This window comes from Mizuhopecten yessoensis, unplaced genomic scaffold (assembly GCF_002113885.1).
Source record: "Mizuhopecten yessoensis strain PY_sf001 unplaced genomic scaffold, ASM211388v2 scaffold1961, whole genome shotgun sequence".
Taxonomy (NCBI): Eukaryota; Metazoa; Mollusca; class Bivalvia; order Pectinida; family Pectinidae; genus Mizuhopecten; species Mizuhopecten yessoensis.
Window position 1 is genome coordinate 979,971 of NW_018404308.1, and position 17,005 is coordinate 996,975.

The 17,005-nt window shown below is 35.5% G+C and overlaps 1 protein-coding gene across 9 annotated transcripts; it reads left to right on the plus strand.

The window, feature by feature from the left end:
* Nucleotides 1-2: 2 nt before the first annotated feature.
* On the plus strand, nt 3-16,649 carry LOC110443639 (cytoplasmic dynein 1 light intermediate chain 2-like). Of its 9 annotated transcripts, XM_021488020.1 has the most exons (15): nt 3-92; nt 2,468-2,541; nt 2,882-2,998; nt 3,473-3,703; nt 4,942-5,135; nt 5,493-5,586; nt 5,942-6,077; nt 6,744-6,855; nt 7,099-7,200; nt 7,890-7,982; nt 8,358-8,363; nt 10,894-10,996; nt 11,753-11,764; nt 13,845-13,868; nt 15,070-16,649. In XM_021488020.1, exons 1-15 carry the CDS (start codon nt 13-15, stop codon nt 15,174-15,176), a joined length of 1,485 nt encoding a protein of 494 aa, XP_021343695.1. In that variant the 5' UTR covers nt 3-12; the 3' UTR covers nt 15,177-16,649. The 9 variants fall into 9 exon arrangements, with proteins under 9 accessions (XP_021343695.1, XP_021343709.1, XP_021343661.1 ...); XM_021488034.1 differs by lacking the exon at nt 13,845-13,868; XM_021487986.1 differs by lacking the exons at nt 11,753-11,764; nt 13,845-13,868 and adding an exon at nt 12,237-12,356.
* Nucleotides 16,650-17,005: the final 356 nt, after the last annotated feature.

Below are 17,005 nucleotides of genomic sequence, written 5' to 3' on the forward strand. Positions count from 1 at the left end.
TTTCGGACCAAGATGGCGCCCATAGGCGAGAGAAAAGAGAATATGGGTGCGATAGCGGGTGATGATGACGATAGCGAAGCTCAGAATCTCTGGTAATGCTCACAGAAATAATTTGGGAAATCTTTTGTAACCATTGCAAAGAAAGATAGCATTTTTGATCATTTGAAGTCATTGTACGAGGGTTTGTAGATCGACTAAATTCATCATAATTTATCCGTCAACATATTTTTTGCAGACTCTCAGTCTCAAAGATGCAGATAAAGCATCGTTTAATGGAAGAACTCTTAAAGACAGAGGAGTGACATTCTAGCCTGATTAAGGAAATATATAGCACTATAATCTGATGTTCGGACGATGTACTTCATTTTCTGTCAATGACAGCCGGTTTGTAATGAATCATCTCGCATGTTGACGGATGGAAACCAGTGCTATCCGATAACCTGGTCACATGACTTGTGACAAACGATGGCAAATAATCACTGTAAGGTGAAACAGTATTTATGCTTCCATATTGCTGGAGTCTTAATCGAGCGGGTGTCTATCTTTTTGATGGTGCGCTCAGTCTTAATTTATTTGTTATTAATTTTAGGGGACACAACACGAGGTTATTGCTTATATTACACCATCGAAAGATTTGCTGTTCCCTGGTTCAAACATTTCAATGTTGCCGTCTGGCCATTGCTTATTCCTTGGCCTATTACCAATTAATACTTACAGTGACCAATTATTGTCACACATACCATGCACTTGCCTAGCAATTGTTGTGATCACCCCCCACCCCACCCCTAAAAAAAGGTTGGATTGTGTGATCTGTTAAGTTATCCAAACATGCGGGGAGATACAAAAATGTAAATATACGCAAACCATTAGGGTTGTGCAATTTCATATTACAAATTACTAGCTTGTGGACAGATCTTGAGTAATGTTACAAGACTGAGTGAGATTTATTTTATCCCTATTTATGCTTATAAAGCATTAAAAACCGAAAGAAATATCCATGCATAAGTTATGAATGTATGCAGCCTAACTGCAGCACTAGTACTGCTACCTTTATTCATTAGCAAGTTGCCAAACAAATTATTCTGTGCATTCTGTATTGAAATTTTGGTGAATATGCTTGGATTTCAATGACATTTGACACAGGCATATGAAACTTGTGCCCAATCTATTTGCTGTTACATCACAATAAAATGTTTTATTTAGAGGGATACTTCCGTTTCAGAGGTTCTTATTTAGACCATACCTTGCCCTTTTGGCAACACCTTCAGGAATAGAAGTACAGTATGTCACAGTATGCCATTGTAACTGACTTCTTCTAGAACAAATTTCTTTTGATGGGACAGAGATACTCGGAATGTCTTCCATAGAGTTTTTTTGAAAACTGAAGCATGTCCACATATTGTACAAAGAAACCATATGGAAGACATTCTGCATCAGATTTTTTTTTGAAAGGTTTTAGGAGATCGTCAGTTATTATAATCAGTGACCTACTTTTCTGTTTTGAACAGTGAATTGGAGTGCAGTGTACACTTAAATGATAACGTCACTGTGACCTCCTTTAATAGCCTGACAGTGATGGGTCTCATTATGGATCGGCCTTTATATGTTCATCTATCTGTCACTTTGTTCCTACCTGATACATTTCTGAAATACTGTTTGATTGGCAAAACAATGTGGTCAGCAAACCATAAGGTACAAAGAGTAAGGCCAAAACGTTAGACTTTCAGCAAATTCTGTAGCATACTTATAAATGTATTACCAGGTAATTGATTCATTCCTTTTACTTCCCTAACTGCTGTACACATGTTCCATGTATCACTGTACTCCTTGAGGGTAAAGTGTTGTAGCTTTACACTGGTCACCCTCAGGTTGTCTGTTATAAACATATACCTGGTACCACAGGTACGAGTGTAGCCTTGTCTGTCAATACACCTATATATAATAAAGATTGCAAAATCTAATACCCTAGTAAAATGTTCCTGTTGCAGAAAACCTGCGATTGTGGCGTAACATTTGATAATATGATGCAGAAAGTGCTGTAGATTTCGTGAAGCATAGAAAAATGGTCAGATTTCAGATGGTTGGATACTGTACTGTCCCAGGGATTACACCTTAAATCCCTAGTGGGTAGATTCAAAATACACCATTGTACCCTATTTAGTTTGGGTTGACATACTGTACAGTATTACAACGTATGATAGGTAACAAACTTACTTCATAGTTCATGCCCTTTGATTATCTTATGTGTTGTATTGCTTTTCAAAATTTGATAGCCAGTCAGCATTGAGATCATAAAAGTAGGAGAAAATTGCTGTCCTGTTTCATTTGTTCTGCAGTGAGATAATCAATAGAATGATTGGAGACCTTACAAGTTCAAAGGTATCAACTTTTTTATGCTTGATTTTTAGACAGATCACTAAAGTTCCCGTTTAAATTGTTCTGAAATGAAGCATTTTCTGTCTTTCAGGGCCACCATCTTGGGAGAAGTCCAGTCAAGTTCGGCATCAAATCTTCCTTCAACAAAATCAGTATTATTACTTGGTATGTTCCTTGAAGGGAATCTGTTACACTTGAATCTGAAACAAAAATACTAGGATGCTAAGTATGCAGTATACACCTAAACAAGTTATTTCAAAATACTATTTTAAAAGACTTTGTGTAGCTTTTTACACAAGCAGATGAAAGTCTTAAGAGTAAATTTTTCACATTGTATTGAATTATTTTAGAAATATGTTTGAGTAACATTTCAGTTTTCTTGCTCTAAAAGTCTGGTTACTTCTTTTGTATAAATTAAAGCAGATGCACGATAGATATACTTTACATAAAGTTGCAATCGGATACATAAATGTAACTAATGGTATATTTTTATGTATTTTTTCAGGAGATAACGAAAGTGGAAAAACAACCCTAGTAGCAAAGTTACAAGGTGTAGAAGAACCAAAGAAAGGGACAGGTTTAGAGTACTACTTCATAGATATCAAAGATGAATACAGAGATGGTAGGTGTTTTAGTGTTGGTGTACACATCACAGATAACTGCTAACAGCTATGACATTTGTTCTTTTATTATACCCCCCGCAACGAAGTTGGGGGGGGGGCATACTGGAATCAGCTATGTTCTTTTATTATACCCCCCGCAACAAGGTTGAGAGGGGGGTACTGGAATCAGCTTGTCCTTCTGCCCGTAAACAAAATATGACAGCTATGCATTCGCCTACCCCAAAAACCTACCCCAAAAACCTACCCCAAAAACCTCAAAAAGCAATGGGATCAAAAGTTTAAGCCAGAATACAGAGAATGACATTTCCGTTGTCATTATACAATTTACGTGTATGCAAGGGGTATATATACTTGTCACCCCTCTCTGTTGTTTTTGAAATCGATTAAATACTTGCTTTTAATTCTTAATAAAAATTGTGATTTTAACAGAATTTATAACTTAAACTTAACGTTTTTCTTTTTTCCCACTTCAGAACAAGCTCGGTTAGGAGTGTGGGTGTTAGACGGTGACCCCAGTCACAACGGTTTACTCAAATACTGTGTAACAAAGGACAATTTTGAACATAATCTAGTCTTGTTAGTGGCATCCATGTCAAATCCATGGTCAATCATGGAGTCGCTGGAAAAGTGGACGAGTGTTCTCCGAGAACACATTGACCGACTCAAAATACAGCACGAGGATCGAAGAGAATACGAGGAAAGCTGTAAGTACCTCCAGACTGCTAACAAAGTCTGTCTGGGAGTGTCGTTTAGTTTGGTGCCAAATTGGAAGTGTCATCTAAAATACATCAACTTTGAAAACCTAAAAATATTCATTTCCAGAGCTATTAAGTGTCTAGTTACAGTGTAATGATGAAATTCTACACACTTTGGTTACAGTTGTATCAGAATATCTCAATTCTTCCTCAGTGTAGCTTTCAATATATTGGTGACGGTACAACAGGTGGTGGGGATATAGACAGCGTGACACAACTACAAATGTACCTAATGTAGGATGTACATGCTGCACAAGCTCATCATAAAAAGATTGGAGAAAGGATTATACTATTGATTTCTGGGCCCATTGTAGCTGTATTACACATACTTTGTACTAGCTGGTGTTGGATAAGACATGCCTGTATGTGTCCGATATATGTAAAGTAACATAACACAGCCTTCCTATATAGCTAGGTGTAAAAAAATGAACAAAAATGAACAAGAAGTAGTGCAATGTTTTCCTTGACACTACTTACTACATGCACATGATTACTAGAGTCAATGCAGGAAAAAATAATGTAAATTTTCATTATACTTCTCTAGTATGTGTTATATTTGTTGAAATTTATTATAGCATTAATATTTGGCGTTAAAAAAATGTAGTGCATGTATGATATTGATTTATCTCGCAAAAGTGCATACATTTCAGAATAAATCAATCATGCAATTACGATTGTCCTGACAATATTGAGAATCACTTTAGATGTTATTAACTATCATTCAACTGGAGAAAGCAAGTGTAAAGCACTCCAAACTGACAGGGTAACCTAGTACTACAGGGAAGTCCTAATGTTAAATTTCTTCATAATGATGATATGAAAGAATGTGGGTTTTTATCTCACAACATTTTGTTAAAACCACTTGTTAATTGTATTTTCATGTTTAATCATGATTCAGGTTTAATAGTTGGGTTTTGTTTCTTCAATAAAATCATTGAAAGCTTTGATGCGTATACAGGGACTTTATCACTTATGTATTGTTTATAAATACAATGATTTAATTGTGTCTGTAATTTATTCACAGAAGTAAAGAAATAATGTATTGTCGGCAAAATGTAAGTTATTGTATTGGATAGGGAGGTAAAATGTAAACGACCCAATATCTTCTTTTATGTCTTGTAGATATTATGTTGTTGGGTTAATTATTACGTCAGATTGTTGTATCATGGATGTCTAACACGTTTCAGTGGTGAGGTTCTTCCAGGAGTACACAGAGCCAGAGGAGGGTCAGACTTCACAGTCTGTGGCCGCCCCTCGGCGAGACGTGAACCCCCTTCACCCCTCTGCCCCCCATACAGAGGAAGACAGAGTATTACTACCCCTCGGGGAAAATACCCTGTCACAGAACCTAGGTATTCCAATTGTAGTGGTCATTACCAAGGTGAGTGTCCACAAACAGTCTGTTTGTCAGACAAGTAATTCACTGGATCTGCCTGTCTTTTATCACAGATCTAAGTACCAGCAATGAAACAGTTATGAGAACCTTGTAGGGATCAGTGACTTCAGTCTGTTTTGTTAGTAGTGCTGATTGAGTTAAATGAACTTTGCAGCTAGTCATGTTACATAAAGGTTCTAGATCGTTATGTTGCATTGATTAAGTTTCTTATATCATTTACTCTTGAGCATAGTATCCTCAAGAAATCAGAAATCGGTATCACATAACAGCAGTTGTCATGTTGATGTTTCTTGATATTGAAATTCCAGCAACAGATGTTCAATTCATATTGCTTTATTCCAGACTGATGCGATCTCAACACTAGAGAAAGAACATGACTTCAGAGAGGAGCATTTTGACTTCATCCAGCAACACATAAGGAAATTCTGCTTGCAAAGTATCCTTGGTTCTATGATATATTAGATACGAAATCATTCTCCTGTAGAATAGTCTTGTGTTTGTGGGAGGATAATATTAGGCCCCTACCTGTACTACTGGGCTATAATTTGTCAAGCAGTATATCTGAACATAACTTGTCCGGGGCATATCTAATATACTCTTGTCATTACAATGGCCAAATTTTGTATGTGGACTCATTCTAACCGGGATTTTTCTAACCTTTTCTTTTTCCAATATATAGACTCAACACAAAGAGACATACCTTGGTCAATTCCTGTTGGGAAATAAAAGTGACATATGTGGAAATAGCATGTATGTTTGTTGCTTCAACATGTTTCCTTAACCATGTTCAGTTGGTGCTGCCTTAGTATACACGTCTGTGAAGGAAGATAAAAACTGTGATTTGTTGTATAGGTATTTTGAACATAGAATATATGGATTCCCCTTTTCACAACAGGCGTATGTTGTAGAAAAAGACAGTGTGTTTGTGTAAGTATCATCCTGTTAATGCTAACAACTGTGATTCTGTTTCATAATGTTAATGCAAGTTACTGAATGAATATTTACTTAACCTTATATCATGAGTACTTATGTAGCTTTTGTAGAATGTACTAGTAGGTTATTTAACAAGTCAATGCAGTATTATATTAGGGCTATGTATATTCTGATGTATCATGATACAGGTATTTTATATATAAGAAGAGAAGTTGGTGAGCTTTGAACAAACAATTGTCATAACTCATCATCAATAATTATCAGTGTGTAATGTGTATTTGAATTCATATTGAACTGGATTACGATAAGAGTTGTTCAGATGCAGAGTTTACATTTTTACTCTGCCATATTTTGCTTTTGCATATGTATATATTTATTAATTACTCACTGTAATTGATGTGAATATGTGGTTATATGGTCTTGAGAAAGAGAGACAGACCAATTGAGGTCAGTATTACTCTTAGGGTCAATATGACGGAAGACCAAACTTTTACAGAAATAAAAGTCGATAATTGTTATGTATATTGTATACTGCCTTATGTGTATTGTCCTTGCCGTATTACTGTATTGTAGAAATTATAATATGAGTTATTACATCGCACATTTATAACAACATATCCCTGAATTGCTGAATGTATTAAAACTGGTGTATGTTGACAGTCCTACTGGCTGGGATAATGAGAAGAAGATCAAGATTTTATATGAAAACCTCAGCAGCATGAAGGCCGAGGACTGTTATGAAGATGTTATCGTGAAACCAATGATGAGGAAGGTATGTACCTGAACATAGATGCTGAAGCTGTTATAACATTCCATTGATTTAAGCTGTTTTCATTGCCCTGTTGGTTTCAATAAAGTGAAAAGATAGCATCTGCTGGTGAAGATACATGTGAATATTTCAATGTTAATTAAGCACCTGTACACCTGGTACAGATCTAGATCATAAGAGTGTTGTGTTTATGGATGATGGAATGTATGTGGTTGAATTTGTAAGCAAATGATGAAATTGTTTCAGCCTGTACAACGGGATGCAGAGGTGATAGCTGAAGATGAACAAGTTTTCTTGGTGAAACAACAAATGCAACTCAGCAAACAGCCAGCCCCTGGTGCAGCTGGAGTAAGTGATATCCTGTTACATGTGTTGTCTGGTGTAGAGACACCAACAGGCCATAGCCATTATCAGATATATCAGTAAAAACCTTTGTGGATGCTACGTTCAGGATTAAGTTTTGGTTCTATTTATCAGCCTGGGACTACATCCAATGATGTTGTCAACCAGGAGTTTTGTTGTAGTGTGTAGGGACAGGGTTATTGTTTAGTGTGATATTGTACACTTCGGGTTATTGTAGTATGAAGTTGTAAAAATAGTGTTATTCCATGTTGACCAAAGAATATAATCATCTCCTAATGGTCCCTCCCCTATACGAAAAAATTGACAAATGGTATGTCAGATAAATTATCACATTTTGTTTCTCATTGACTTTTAAACAAATGACATCATCAGATAATGATACCATTTAGTTTGTTAATAGGGGAAATATGCAAGTATTTACAATTTGTATTAATTTTTCAAATTCATCAATTCATATATATATATATACACTTCAAATAAACTGTCTGAAGAATCTCCTAGAAGAGATGAAAGTACTAAAGACTCATTGTTGAGAATTTTTCTTTTTACAATATTTCTTCATCCGTAAGGATCATTTTTCTGATTTATGATATATAAATATATATATAAAGAAACAATTCAAAAAAAATTAACAGCATATGTACCTTTTTAAAACTAACATTGTGGTTATGAAGGAGTCGCCGCTACGACCACCAGCAGCCGCAACCAACAAACAGAGCCCGTCACCACGACCAACAACCCCTCAGGCCAGTAGTTCTCCTAAAAAGGCATGTATTGGCAGTGTTGTGGTCATATTTTCTTCAGTTTCTAGTAATTTGATTTCGATAGTGCTATGTTATAGATTGGATTGGTTTAAGTTTGGTTTAAACATTTTTATTTTGTTTTCAACTGTGCCTGAATTGATACAGTGTTCTTGCATGGTCAAACCTATATCACAAATAACCCAACACTTACTGAGTTGGTGACATGTAACGATAAAGTACTTTATTTGTTTTGATGTGCTTTAGGTTTTATTGTAGAATGTGGTGAGCTTTTTCACTGTAATAGTTTTAAAGATATTTTTTGTTTTATTTCCACAAAAATTACTAACTTTAACCCATTGGCTGTGTGTAAGTTTTCCTCTTTTGTTTGTTTTGATATAGAGGGTGGTAAGTTGATTTTTAACCTCTGGTGAAATGATATAAGCACTACTATACCAAATCATCGTCATCTGTTGTCCACTACATCTCTTTGTAGGCTTGCTTCTGAATCTGTAACCATGTCATCTTATTTGAGTTGACAGCATCAGACTCTCAGAGAAACATAACCTAATATATTAATAGTTGAAGTGTGCATGCTGAAAAACTCAAGGAATTCCAAAAATGTTTTGGTAGAAAAAAGTCTAGTCCTGCATTTAGTTATTTAATTATAATTAAGGAAAATGATGTAATTGTTGTTAGCCTTGTTTCAATATTTTAGGCTATACTTTTAAACTGTAGAAGTTTGTTTGGAAATTCCTTTTTCTTTTCTGCATGCTGTTAGAAGTGTATTGAAACAGTTTCATTTAAATTTATTTTATTTTACAACTGTCATATTTTTCTGGGTGTGTGCTGGAGAATTTGATATTTTGTAAATAATACCTGCAGCCTGTTTCTATTTTTATCAGTATAATAATGTTACAGACTCAGGTTATATTTAGTGTAGGTCGTCTCTTATAGTGAGGTATTAGAGTTTCAGTGCCTGATGTCACAGACTCGGGGTATATGTAGTGTAGGTCGTCTCTTATAGTGAAGTACTAGAGTATCAGTGCCTGATGTCACAGACTCGGGGTATATTTAGTGTAGGTAGTCCCTTATAGTGAAGTACTAGAGCATCAGTGCCTAATGTCACAGACTCAGGTTATATTTAGTGCAGGTCGTCCCTTATAGTGAAGTACTAGAGAATCAGTGCCTGATGTCACAGACTCTGGTTATATTTAGTGTAGGTCGTCCCTTATAGTGAAGTACTAGAGTATCAGTGCCTAATGTCACAGACTCAGGTTATATTTAGTGTAGGTCGTCTCTTATAGTGAAGTACTAGAGTATCAGTGCCTGATGTCACAGACTCGGGGTATATTTAGTGTAGGTCGTCCCTTATAGTGAAGTACTAGAGTATCAGTGCCTAATGTCACAGACTCAGGTTATATTTAGTGTAGGTAGTCTCTTATAGTGAAGTACTAGAGTATCAGTGCCTGATGTCACAGACTCCGGTTATATTTAGATCATATGTAGGTCATCCATTCTCTATATTCTCATCCTAGAACATCATTGACCTGTATCACCAAACTAGATGTGTACTCACCACACAACACTGTAGAACTGAGGTTTATATGAGACAGACCAGTATATACATAGAAATTCTCTCTGTAAATCAACCCCTTTTAAAAATTATAAATCCATGATATTTTGAGGATATTTTTATGGGGCCAGCAAGGAATTGATAATTGCTAACTTTCACTTGGAGATAAGGGAAGATATTCAAATTGAAATTTACATACATTGTACTTTAACATGTAACAAACACAACGATCGAACTAGGCTATGTATCAAGGCATGGAACTCCTAGCCTCTGTATGCATGAGACATAGGTATCGGAGACAAGGACAAACTACAGTTACAATGACATTAGCTAGGTGGAAGTGTTTGTTTTAGGGACTATGTACTTGTACACTGCAGAAGAATAACCACTAATCTGTATACCCGTTACTAATCATAACTAACTGATCAGTATAATACAACACTACAGATATGTAAAGGCAGTTTGTTTTAAACGTGAACTCCGATGTAATTGCTGTAAACAGGGTAATGTTTCTTCAAAGTCATTACAACTTTCAAGTTATCGTATTTTGTCCGCTAGATTTTTGCATGTATTGGTGTGTATTGCGTTAATTTTACAAACGTACACATAATAGCTGCCTTGTGTTTTCTATGTTTTATTGAAGCAATAAATTGCCTAGTTGCTGCAGACAGTGATATAGCTGTCACGTATCACAAACTGAATGTTGAGCAATAGCACACAGTCATTGTTTGTGTAACACATGTGAAGTTATACCACGTATAGCATGTAGCCAGTTTATTGCTTAAATGTTTTTTTCTTAAAATTCAAATTTCCAGCTTATTATGTGAGGTCAAGTTAATATCAAGAGTAACTCTAAAGTGAATATGATAAATTTAAAATTAAGAGACAAATCACATTCTTGACAGTAATGGTTGCAGTCTAATAGAATGTTAAAGATTGTTTTATTATGACCTACATATTAGGTGGTTGCATACCCCAGTGTTATAGATATAAAGAAGGGGAAGTATCAGGCGATAAGAACATAATGAAAAACAAGGAATTCTCAAAAACAATGTTTCACTTACCGGTACTTACTTGGTAGGATTACAAACAGTCCATTGCTTAGTATGTCACATTGAGTTAACTTTACTTAGCTATGTAATAGATACTTGTAATAGATACTTGATTATACTCACTGAAAATAAGAACATTGACTACAATAAGTATTTCAAACAGGACTTTACGTGGACATCTTACTTTACTGTATAATAAGGATACTGCACATAATGGCAAATTACATGTACAAAGTCGATCCTTGACACCTGGTCAATTCTCACCTGTACCCTTGCCGTTATAACCTTTACCTAACCATTGTCACTTTAGCTGGACGGCAAGAATCCTCAGAACACCAGTGAAGGGATGTTAGCTAACTTCTTTAACAGTCTACTGAACAAGAACACGCGCACACCTGTCCCAACTAAAGCAGGTGAGTACATGTGTAACAGACATCTGTGGGAATCATCTTGTACACGAGGCAGGGAAGGGAAGTATGGTTCTGTTAAACCTCTAGCTATTGAGAGAAGGGTTATCTGTGTAAAATTTGTTTATTTCTCTACTGTATGTGTGTGCCCTTGGTCCACGTAAACACTGCATGTTGACTGACGTGTAGATAGACAATGTGGCTATTGTTATCTTGTATTATGTTATTATTTTTAGTCCTTTTCTTGCCAAAGATTCTCTACAATGTCACCAGTCAGTGTAAAACACCAAACTAGGTAGGGAACAAAAGTACCAAGAAGTAGCTTATTTGTCAATTTTTACACTTATGGAACATATCAAATCAAGTGTACTGTACGGGTAGGCATCTTTTGTGTCGGCAGCTGTGAATCTTGCCTGACTCCCAAGTGTTGGGGGCAACTTCTGTTGGACCACAGAGGCTGTGAACATAATTGGATCAGTGTCTTTTTGAAACTTCTGCTTCAAATGATGGGAGACCATCTTAGGAAGCAAACATTTAGGTGATGTTTCACTGTTCGAGGAATTGTTTGCACTGATGCTGCATACACTTTAATGAGCAAACATTATTGAATTTTTATGTTTAGATCGCTTACACTGGTAACTGTAAATTTTGAATGTGAAGATACATATTGAACAGATTTGAACATATCAGTATGAACACTGTTCAATTTCTGTGATTTGTAAAGAGTAATCTATGTGTACATTGTAATTATGATACGAGCAGGGGTTGACAGTGGTAAGTGTGGTTGTATTAGCTGTGGTGGGCGGGATCAGGTCTGGAAGGTCAACAGCTTCCATCCTATAGCTGACAACATTATAATGATAGAATGCATTGAGCTATTCAGGAAAAAATCTTTATTCCAAAACAATTGTTACAATTGAAAATATTTTTGGAGAAGAAAATGTTATAAAGACAATTTATCTATAAGAACTTAGAGGTGAGATCAATTCTCATATGCCAAATAAAAACCAGAAATGATGATCTTCAAATAGTTTGCCTTGTATAGTAAAGAAATGCTTTTGAAAAAGGATAATATCTGGTACTCTGATCATTGACCTTAGATTGTCAAGAAAGGGTCAAGATCTAGAGTTGGTGGTGGGGTAGATGAATGACAATCCTGCTTCGGGGTAAATCCGTAGTGATTTAGGGAGCACCATGGCCACGCCTCCAGATCTTCACCAGCCAGCTGATTTGTACTTATATGTAGGTAGCCCACCAACACCCAGTCGATTCGCAATCAAGACTAAATTGCATGCCAACATGGAGCAGGGAAGTTTGAATTCCTTGTTAAAACAAACGAGAGGTAAACCGTTGAAGGCCCACTCAGGTCTGTAGTCCTCGGCTAGGTTGTGTATCGTAGATGTGTCTAACACGGTCTGACCACGTAACTAGCTGTGTTGGGGCCTCTACTACTCCAGTCTACAGTCTACCGCCAGTCAGTTAGCCAACCATGTATACACACACCATAACAACAGGCAGTTTACCAGGCCACAAATTTCAAATGTTTGAAGAACTTGTTCAATGTATGATATTCAGAATAAGATTATTTTTGTTGGTTATCATTTTAAAAAAAACAAATAGCATATTCTGGATTAATCTTTAATTTGTTATACTTAAATTTGAAATGGTGTTTGTGTGCTAGGGTTAGCTCCCTTAGCTGAAAACCGGCTGTTACGAGAGAGCGGTTATATCAGACTGGCTGTGGCAGTCAAGCTAGACTAGGCTGTTCTCATTCAGAAACATTTCCATAAATTTAGTTTTCTGTCCAGCAATTAATGGGATCTTCATTAAACTAGCATTGTGGCTTTGCTATTAATGCATATGAAGTAATGCAGAACGTTTGTGATGTTACTATTATGCTGTGAGCATTGCTCTAATTCATTTCCTGCAAATATTGGATTACTGACATTGAAATGACTATAGTTACACCGACCAAATTTAGTGAGGTAAATAACTTGATATAATACCAGAGTGTAGCCCATCAATGCAGGTTATTTAAAATAAATGACAAATTGTGATTTGTTTTATGCCCCCGCCATAAAATGGGGGGGGGGGGGCATATAGTGTTGCCCATGTCTGTCCCTTCCCGTCCCGTGATCAAAGACGTGGTTGTAACTTTTCATAGAACATCAAACACTGAAACTAATTTCACAGGGTGACGGGGACATTCATGTCTTACAGACATTTTCTAGTTTTAAATGTATTGATTAATTTAAACAACCTAATGTTTACTGATATTAGTAGAGTTGGAGTGGGATAATATATTTATAAAGTTACCGCCATATTATACAAACAGTTGTATCCCTCACTGCACTGAGAAGGGGATGTGGTATTTTTGTCCTGTCTGTCATTCATACTCGGTGTGATCCTTCTAGTAACCATATTCGTGACAGATTTTGATGAAACTTCACCCAAGAGCTTACCTTGGACATACCTTATGTTTTGGCAGACTTTGACTTTGAACTTCAAAGGTTTGTTTAAACCTTGAACAAGTTTATTTTAGACATAATGGTCAAAGGTCAAGGTCTCATACTAAAAATACCATCTAACAGGACCATGGACCCAGTAGAGAAGGGGGTATTGTGGGTCATGCTCACTGTCTCTGGTTTTAGGGGTTGTGCTCGACTTTTTCGTGGAAGTTTATTTTCGGTATTGTAGGGCAGTTATACTAGACATTGTTGAATGATTTGCATTAACATAAAGAAACTGAAACTCATTAAAGATTGAAAATTAAAATCAAATCATTTTTGCTACTATAACAGCTTTGTTTTGTCTACAACATCTGGTCAAAGGAACATACCAATTATTTTTGTAGAAAAGCGAGGACGAATCACAAAAGGTGTCAGGCCGTAGCAAGTAGTACTTCAGCTTACATGTCATTCTCCAGTCTATTTTACTGTCAAATGCTTCTTTTAGTTTCTTTTAGATAATTTCACGTATCAAATCCTGAAATTTTATTTAAAAAAGAATTAGTTTTTAGTTGCAGTAGATACGTATGTACACCTGTAATTTACCCAGCATGTAAATGTAAATTTGGTTCCATGTGTATCACCCTGTCTCTGTAAGACAAGCATGTTGTGCACTGGCGATGGCGACATCTTTCGTGATCAAACAACCACTGTATGATGGTTTTCTCAAGATAATTTTTACATATAATTCTTGTCAAGTACTGCAGTGAATTCCAATCATTTTTTTGTACATTTCAAAAATAATCTTACCACATAAACAACACCATCCTCATGCCAACAATTTCATTTTTTTGGGGGGGCAGGAGGTCATGACATCTAAACAAATTTTAATATTAAACAGCAATTTACAATGATGCTGTATTAAAATACACTTTTCAATTTTGTAATAAAAAAAAAATCTATTAAGTTTTATTATCTCGAGAAGGGTATTCATACAGTGTAATATAAACACACGCAATCATCCCATGGTAAAGATTAATTATTGTTTTTCTAATTTTTATAAATATAACATTGGAAAGGTGTTAGACACTGCCTTTGAAGTATTTTCTTGGTTTGCTGAAGCTATTGATGTGTTTTGTGGTGAAGAAACTGGAACTTCTGTTTTGCTGTTTTAATTTTCATTTGCTCCTTCGCAATATTTTGTTTGTATTGTACGTATATCATTAAATGTGTCATTTTAATAGCTTTTTATAAATTCTCCAACTGTCGGCTTATATTTTTGTTATTAAAAAAAACCACATTCAACTTGATATTTAAGTTCAGTTTCCATTGTTAAAAATAATCAGTGTGTGATTCCTTTGTTTGTGAAACCTTTTGTTGTGTTTAAAGATTGTTCTGAATATTACTATTGTGTACATCTAAAAATCCTCTACCATGAAGATGTAATTAAACTAGTACTTACTGACAATGTTTTTCAGAAAAAGAATAAAATTTGTATCAGAAATGAGATGTGATATGTATATATCACAAAATTTATTATAGAATATATAAAAACATAGCGTTTTAATCCAATTTCTTTTGTAGTGCATCACTGATTTGACACATGACATTAATTATGTTTATCTCTAACAGACAAGGCTGCTGTTACACGCGACGCCACTGCAGAGCTTGAGAGACTGACACGATCAAAGAAAACACCAGAAACGAAACCAAATGGACCTGACAGTGCTGCCTCCTGATCTTGTACAGGCCTGGGATGGGAGGACAGCAACTATCACCAAAGTATTACAGATCCACGCCAGCCCACAACATACGTACAGGCTTTCGACAATATCAAGTTTTCTTTGGCGAGTTTCTTGAATTTATCTTCAGCCATTTCATCAGTGTTGTGTTCAAAATGACTGGCACAAAGACCCGCAGACTTGTCCGTAGTTAATGAATGGGTTGTATTTGTCGGGCCCAACTATTGTGACAGTTTGGGGTCCACAAACAATGCTGTAATATGCTGGTGTGTGTATCTGTAACAGCTTCCGGCCGTGTGTCTGAAATCTGTGATGCGATCCAAGTACGCGTACATACAAGCTTGTACATACCTACATGACCCATGAAACTATTCTACATTATCTTAAATTAGAAACAGGAAAGTCCTAACAAAATGTTACGGTGTTAAACAGTCACTTCTATTGGTGGCAAGTTGGTTAAAGCCACTTTGATTATACAGGGTGTATGTTGAGTAAATAATGTACAATATTGCTTGAGGAATTTTGCGTCCCAGTATGTGGAGACCATGTAACCCACAGTATACAATTAAAGGCTAGGACACCTGTACTTGCAGATTTTGTAGAATGTGTTATTATTAATGCTACCATCTTTTCGTTGGGTCCATATGTAATGGGTATATTCCTGTCAGGTCACTTGAGATGTGCATAATATTTACTGCCCTCTTTGGTGATTTTGATGCAAGTTTTCATGCTTGAAAATAAAAATAAAAAGAAAGACAGGTATACTTTCTTTATATAAGTTATAAAAAAAAATGTACAGTGTTGTAAATTTTTAATGTTTATCGAGGTATGCATGTGCTATTTATGTCCCCAGAAATAAACAAATTATTATATGATAAAAAGACTGATGACTGTGAAGCTGTAATTACCCACTGTTATGTGATACACCACCCTGTACATGTTGTTCTATTTATTTATGTGTGTAAAGATGAGATATGGCATATTACTCCCTTGTTTTAAACAAGTTTGGCACTCACTGTTTGTAAGTCAGGAAATACTTGGTAATGGATTTGTGTCATACATGTTTGACAGAGCTATTTGATGTTTGTGAAGGGGGATAGTGTTCCTGAGATATCATAAGTTTCTAGGTCACTGTTCCATATCTTCATTAATGGATAACAGACATGGATACAAGATTTCAGTCTAATTTAGTTCTATTAGATGAACACAACATCATTTGACATGGATTTCCCATTTCCCAGATTGCTCAAATATATATCAGAACTTCAAGTCACCTGTACACTTTCATTAACTTAATCAACTGTACTGATAAATTAAGCTAAAAAATGTTTTCAAATATTTCTTGATTTACGACACAATATGCTTATATTGGCTTGTATGATTTTTCATGACCACATCGTTTGACATATTCCATTCTGTTACACAATATTACACGTCCAATTCACAAAGTTAGCGCTTGGTACATATAAACTACATAAAGAAAATATATATACATACCCAAATATGTAGAATAATATATTTACTGCAGTTAAACCAGTATCTATAATATGTGATAGACAATATAACTGTCAGTAGATACTTATTATAGATTATTAAGGGTATCGGTGTAGATTATAGAGGATACCAGGTTCAATATTAGAGGATTTTAATATTTACTTCCTAGTTTAATCATGTTTTACAGTCGTGTAATTTCAGATAAAGTCAGTAGAGTTCCTGATTAGAATTAGAGTTATCTCCATATACATTGTAGGGTCAGGCATGGCTCCTCAATCACACGATTGTTAAACTTAAACAACGGATTCAATTTTCAAAATCAGATTAAAAGA

Excerpts from the sequence above, each read along its gene's own strand:
- LOC110443639 (XM_021487986.1), top strand. The coding sequence starts at position 13 with ATGGCGCCCATAGGCGAGAGAAAAGAGAATATGGGTGCGATAGCGGGT. Across the intron at positions 5,587-5,941 it reads AAGGAAATTCTGCTTGCAAA|TTGGTGCTGCCTTAGTATAC; the intron begins GTATCCTTGGTT and ends AACCATGTTCAG. Across the intron at positions 6,078-6,743 it reads GAAAAAGACAGTGTGTTTGT|TCCTACTGGCTGGGATAATG; the intron begins GTAAGTATCATC and ends GTATGTTGACAG.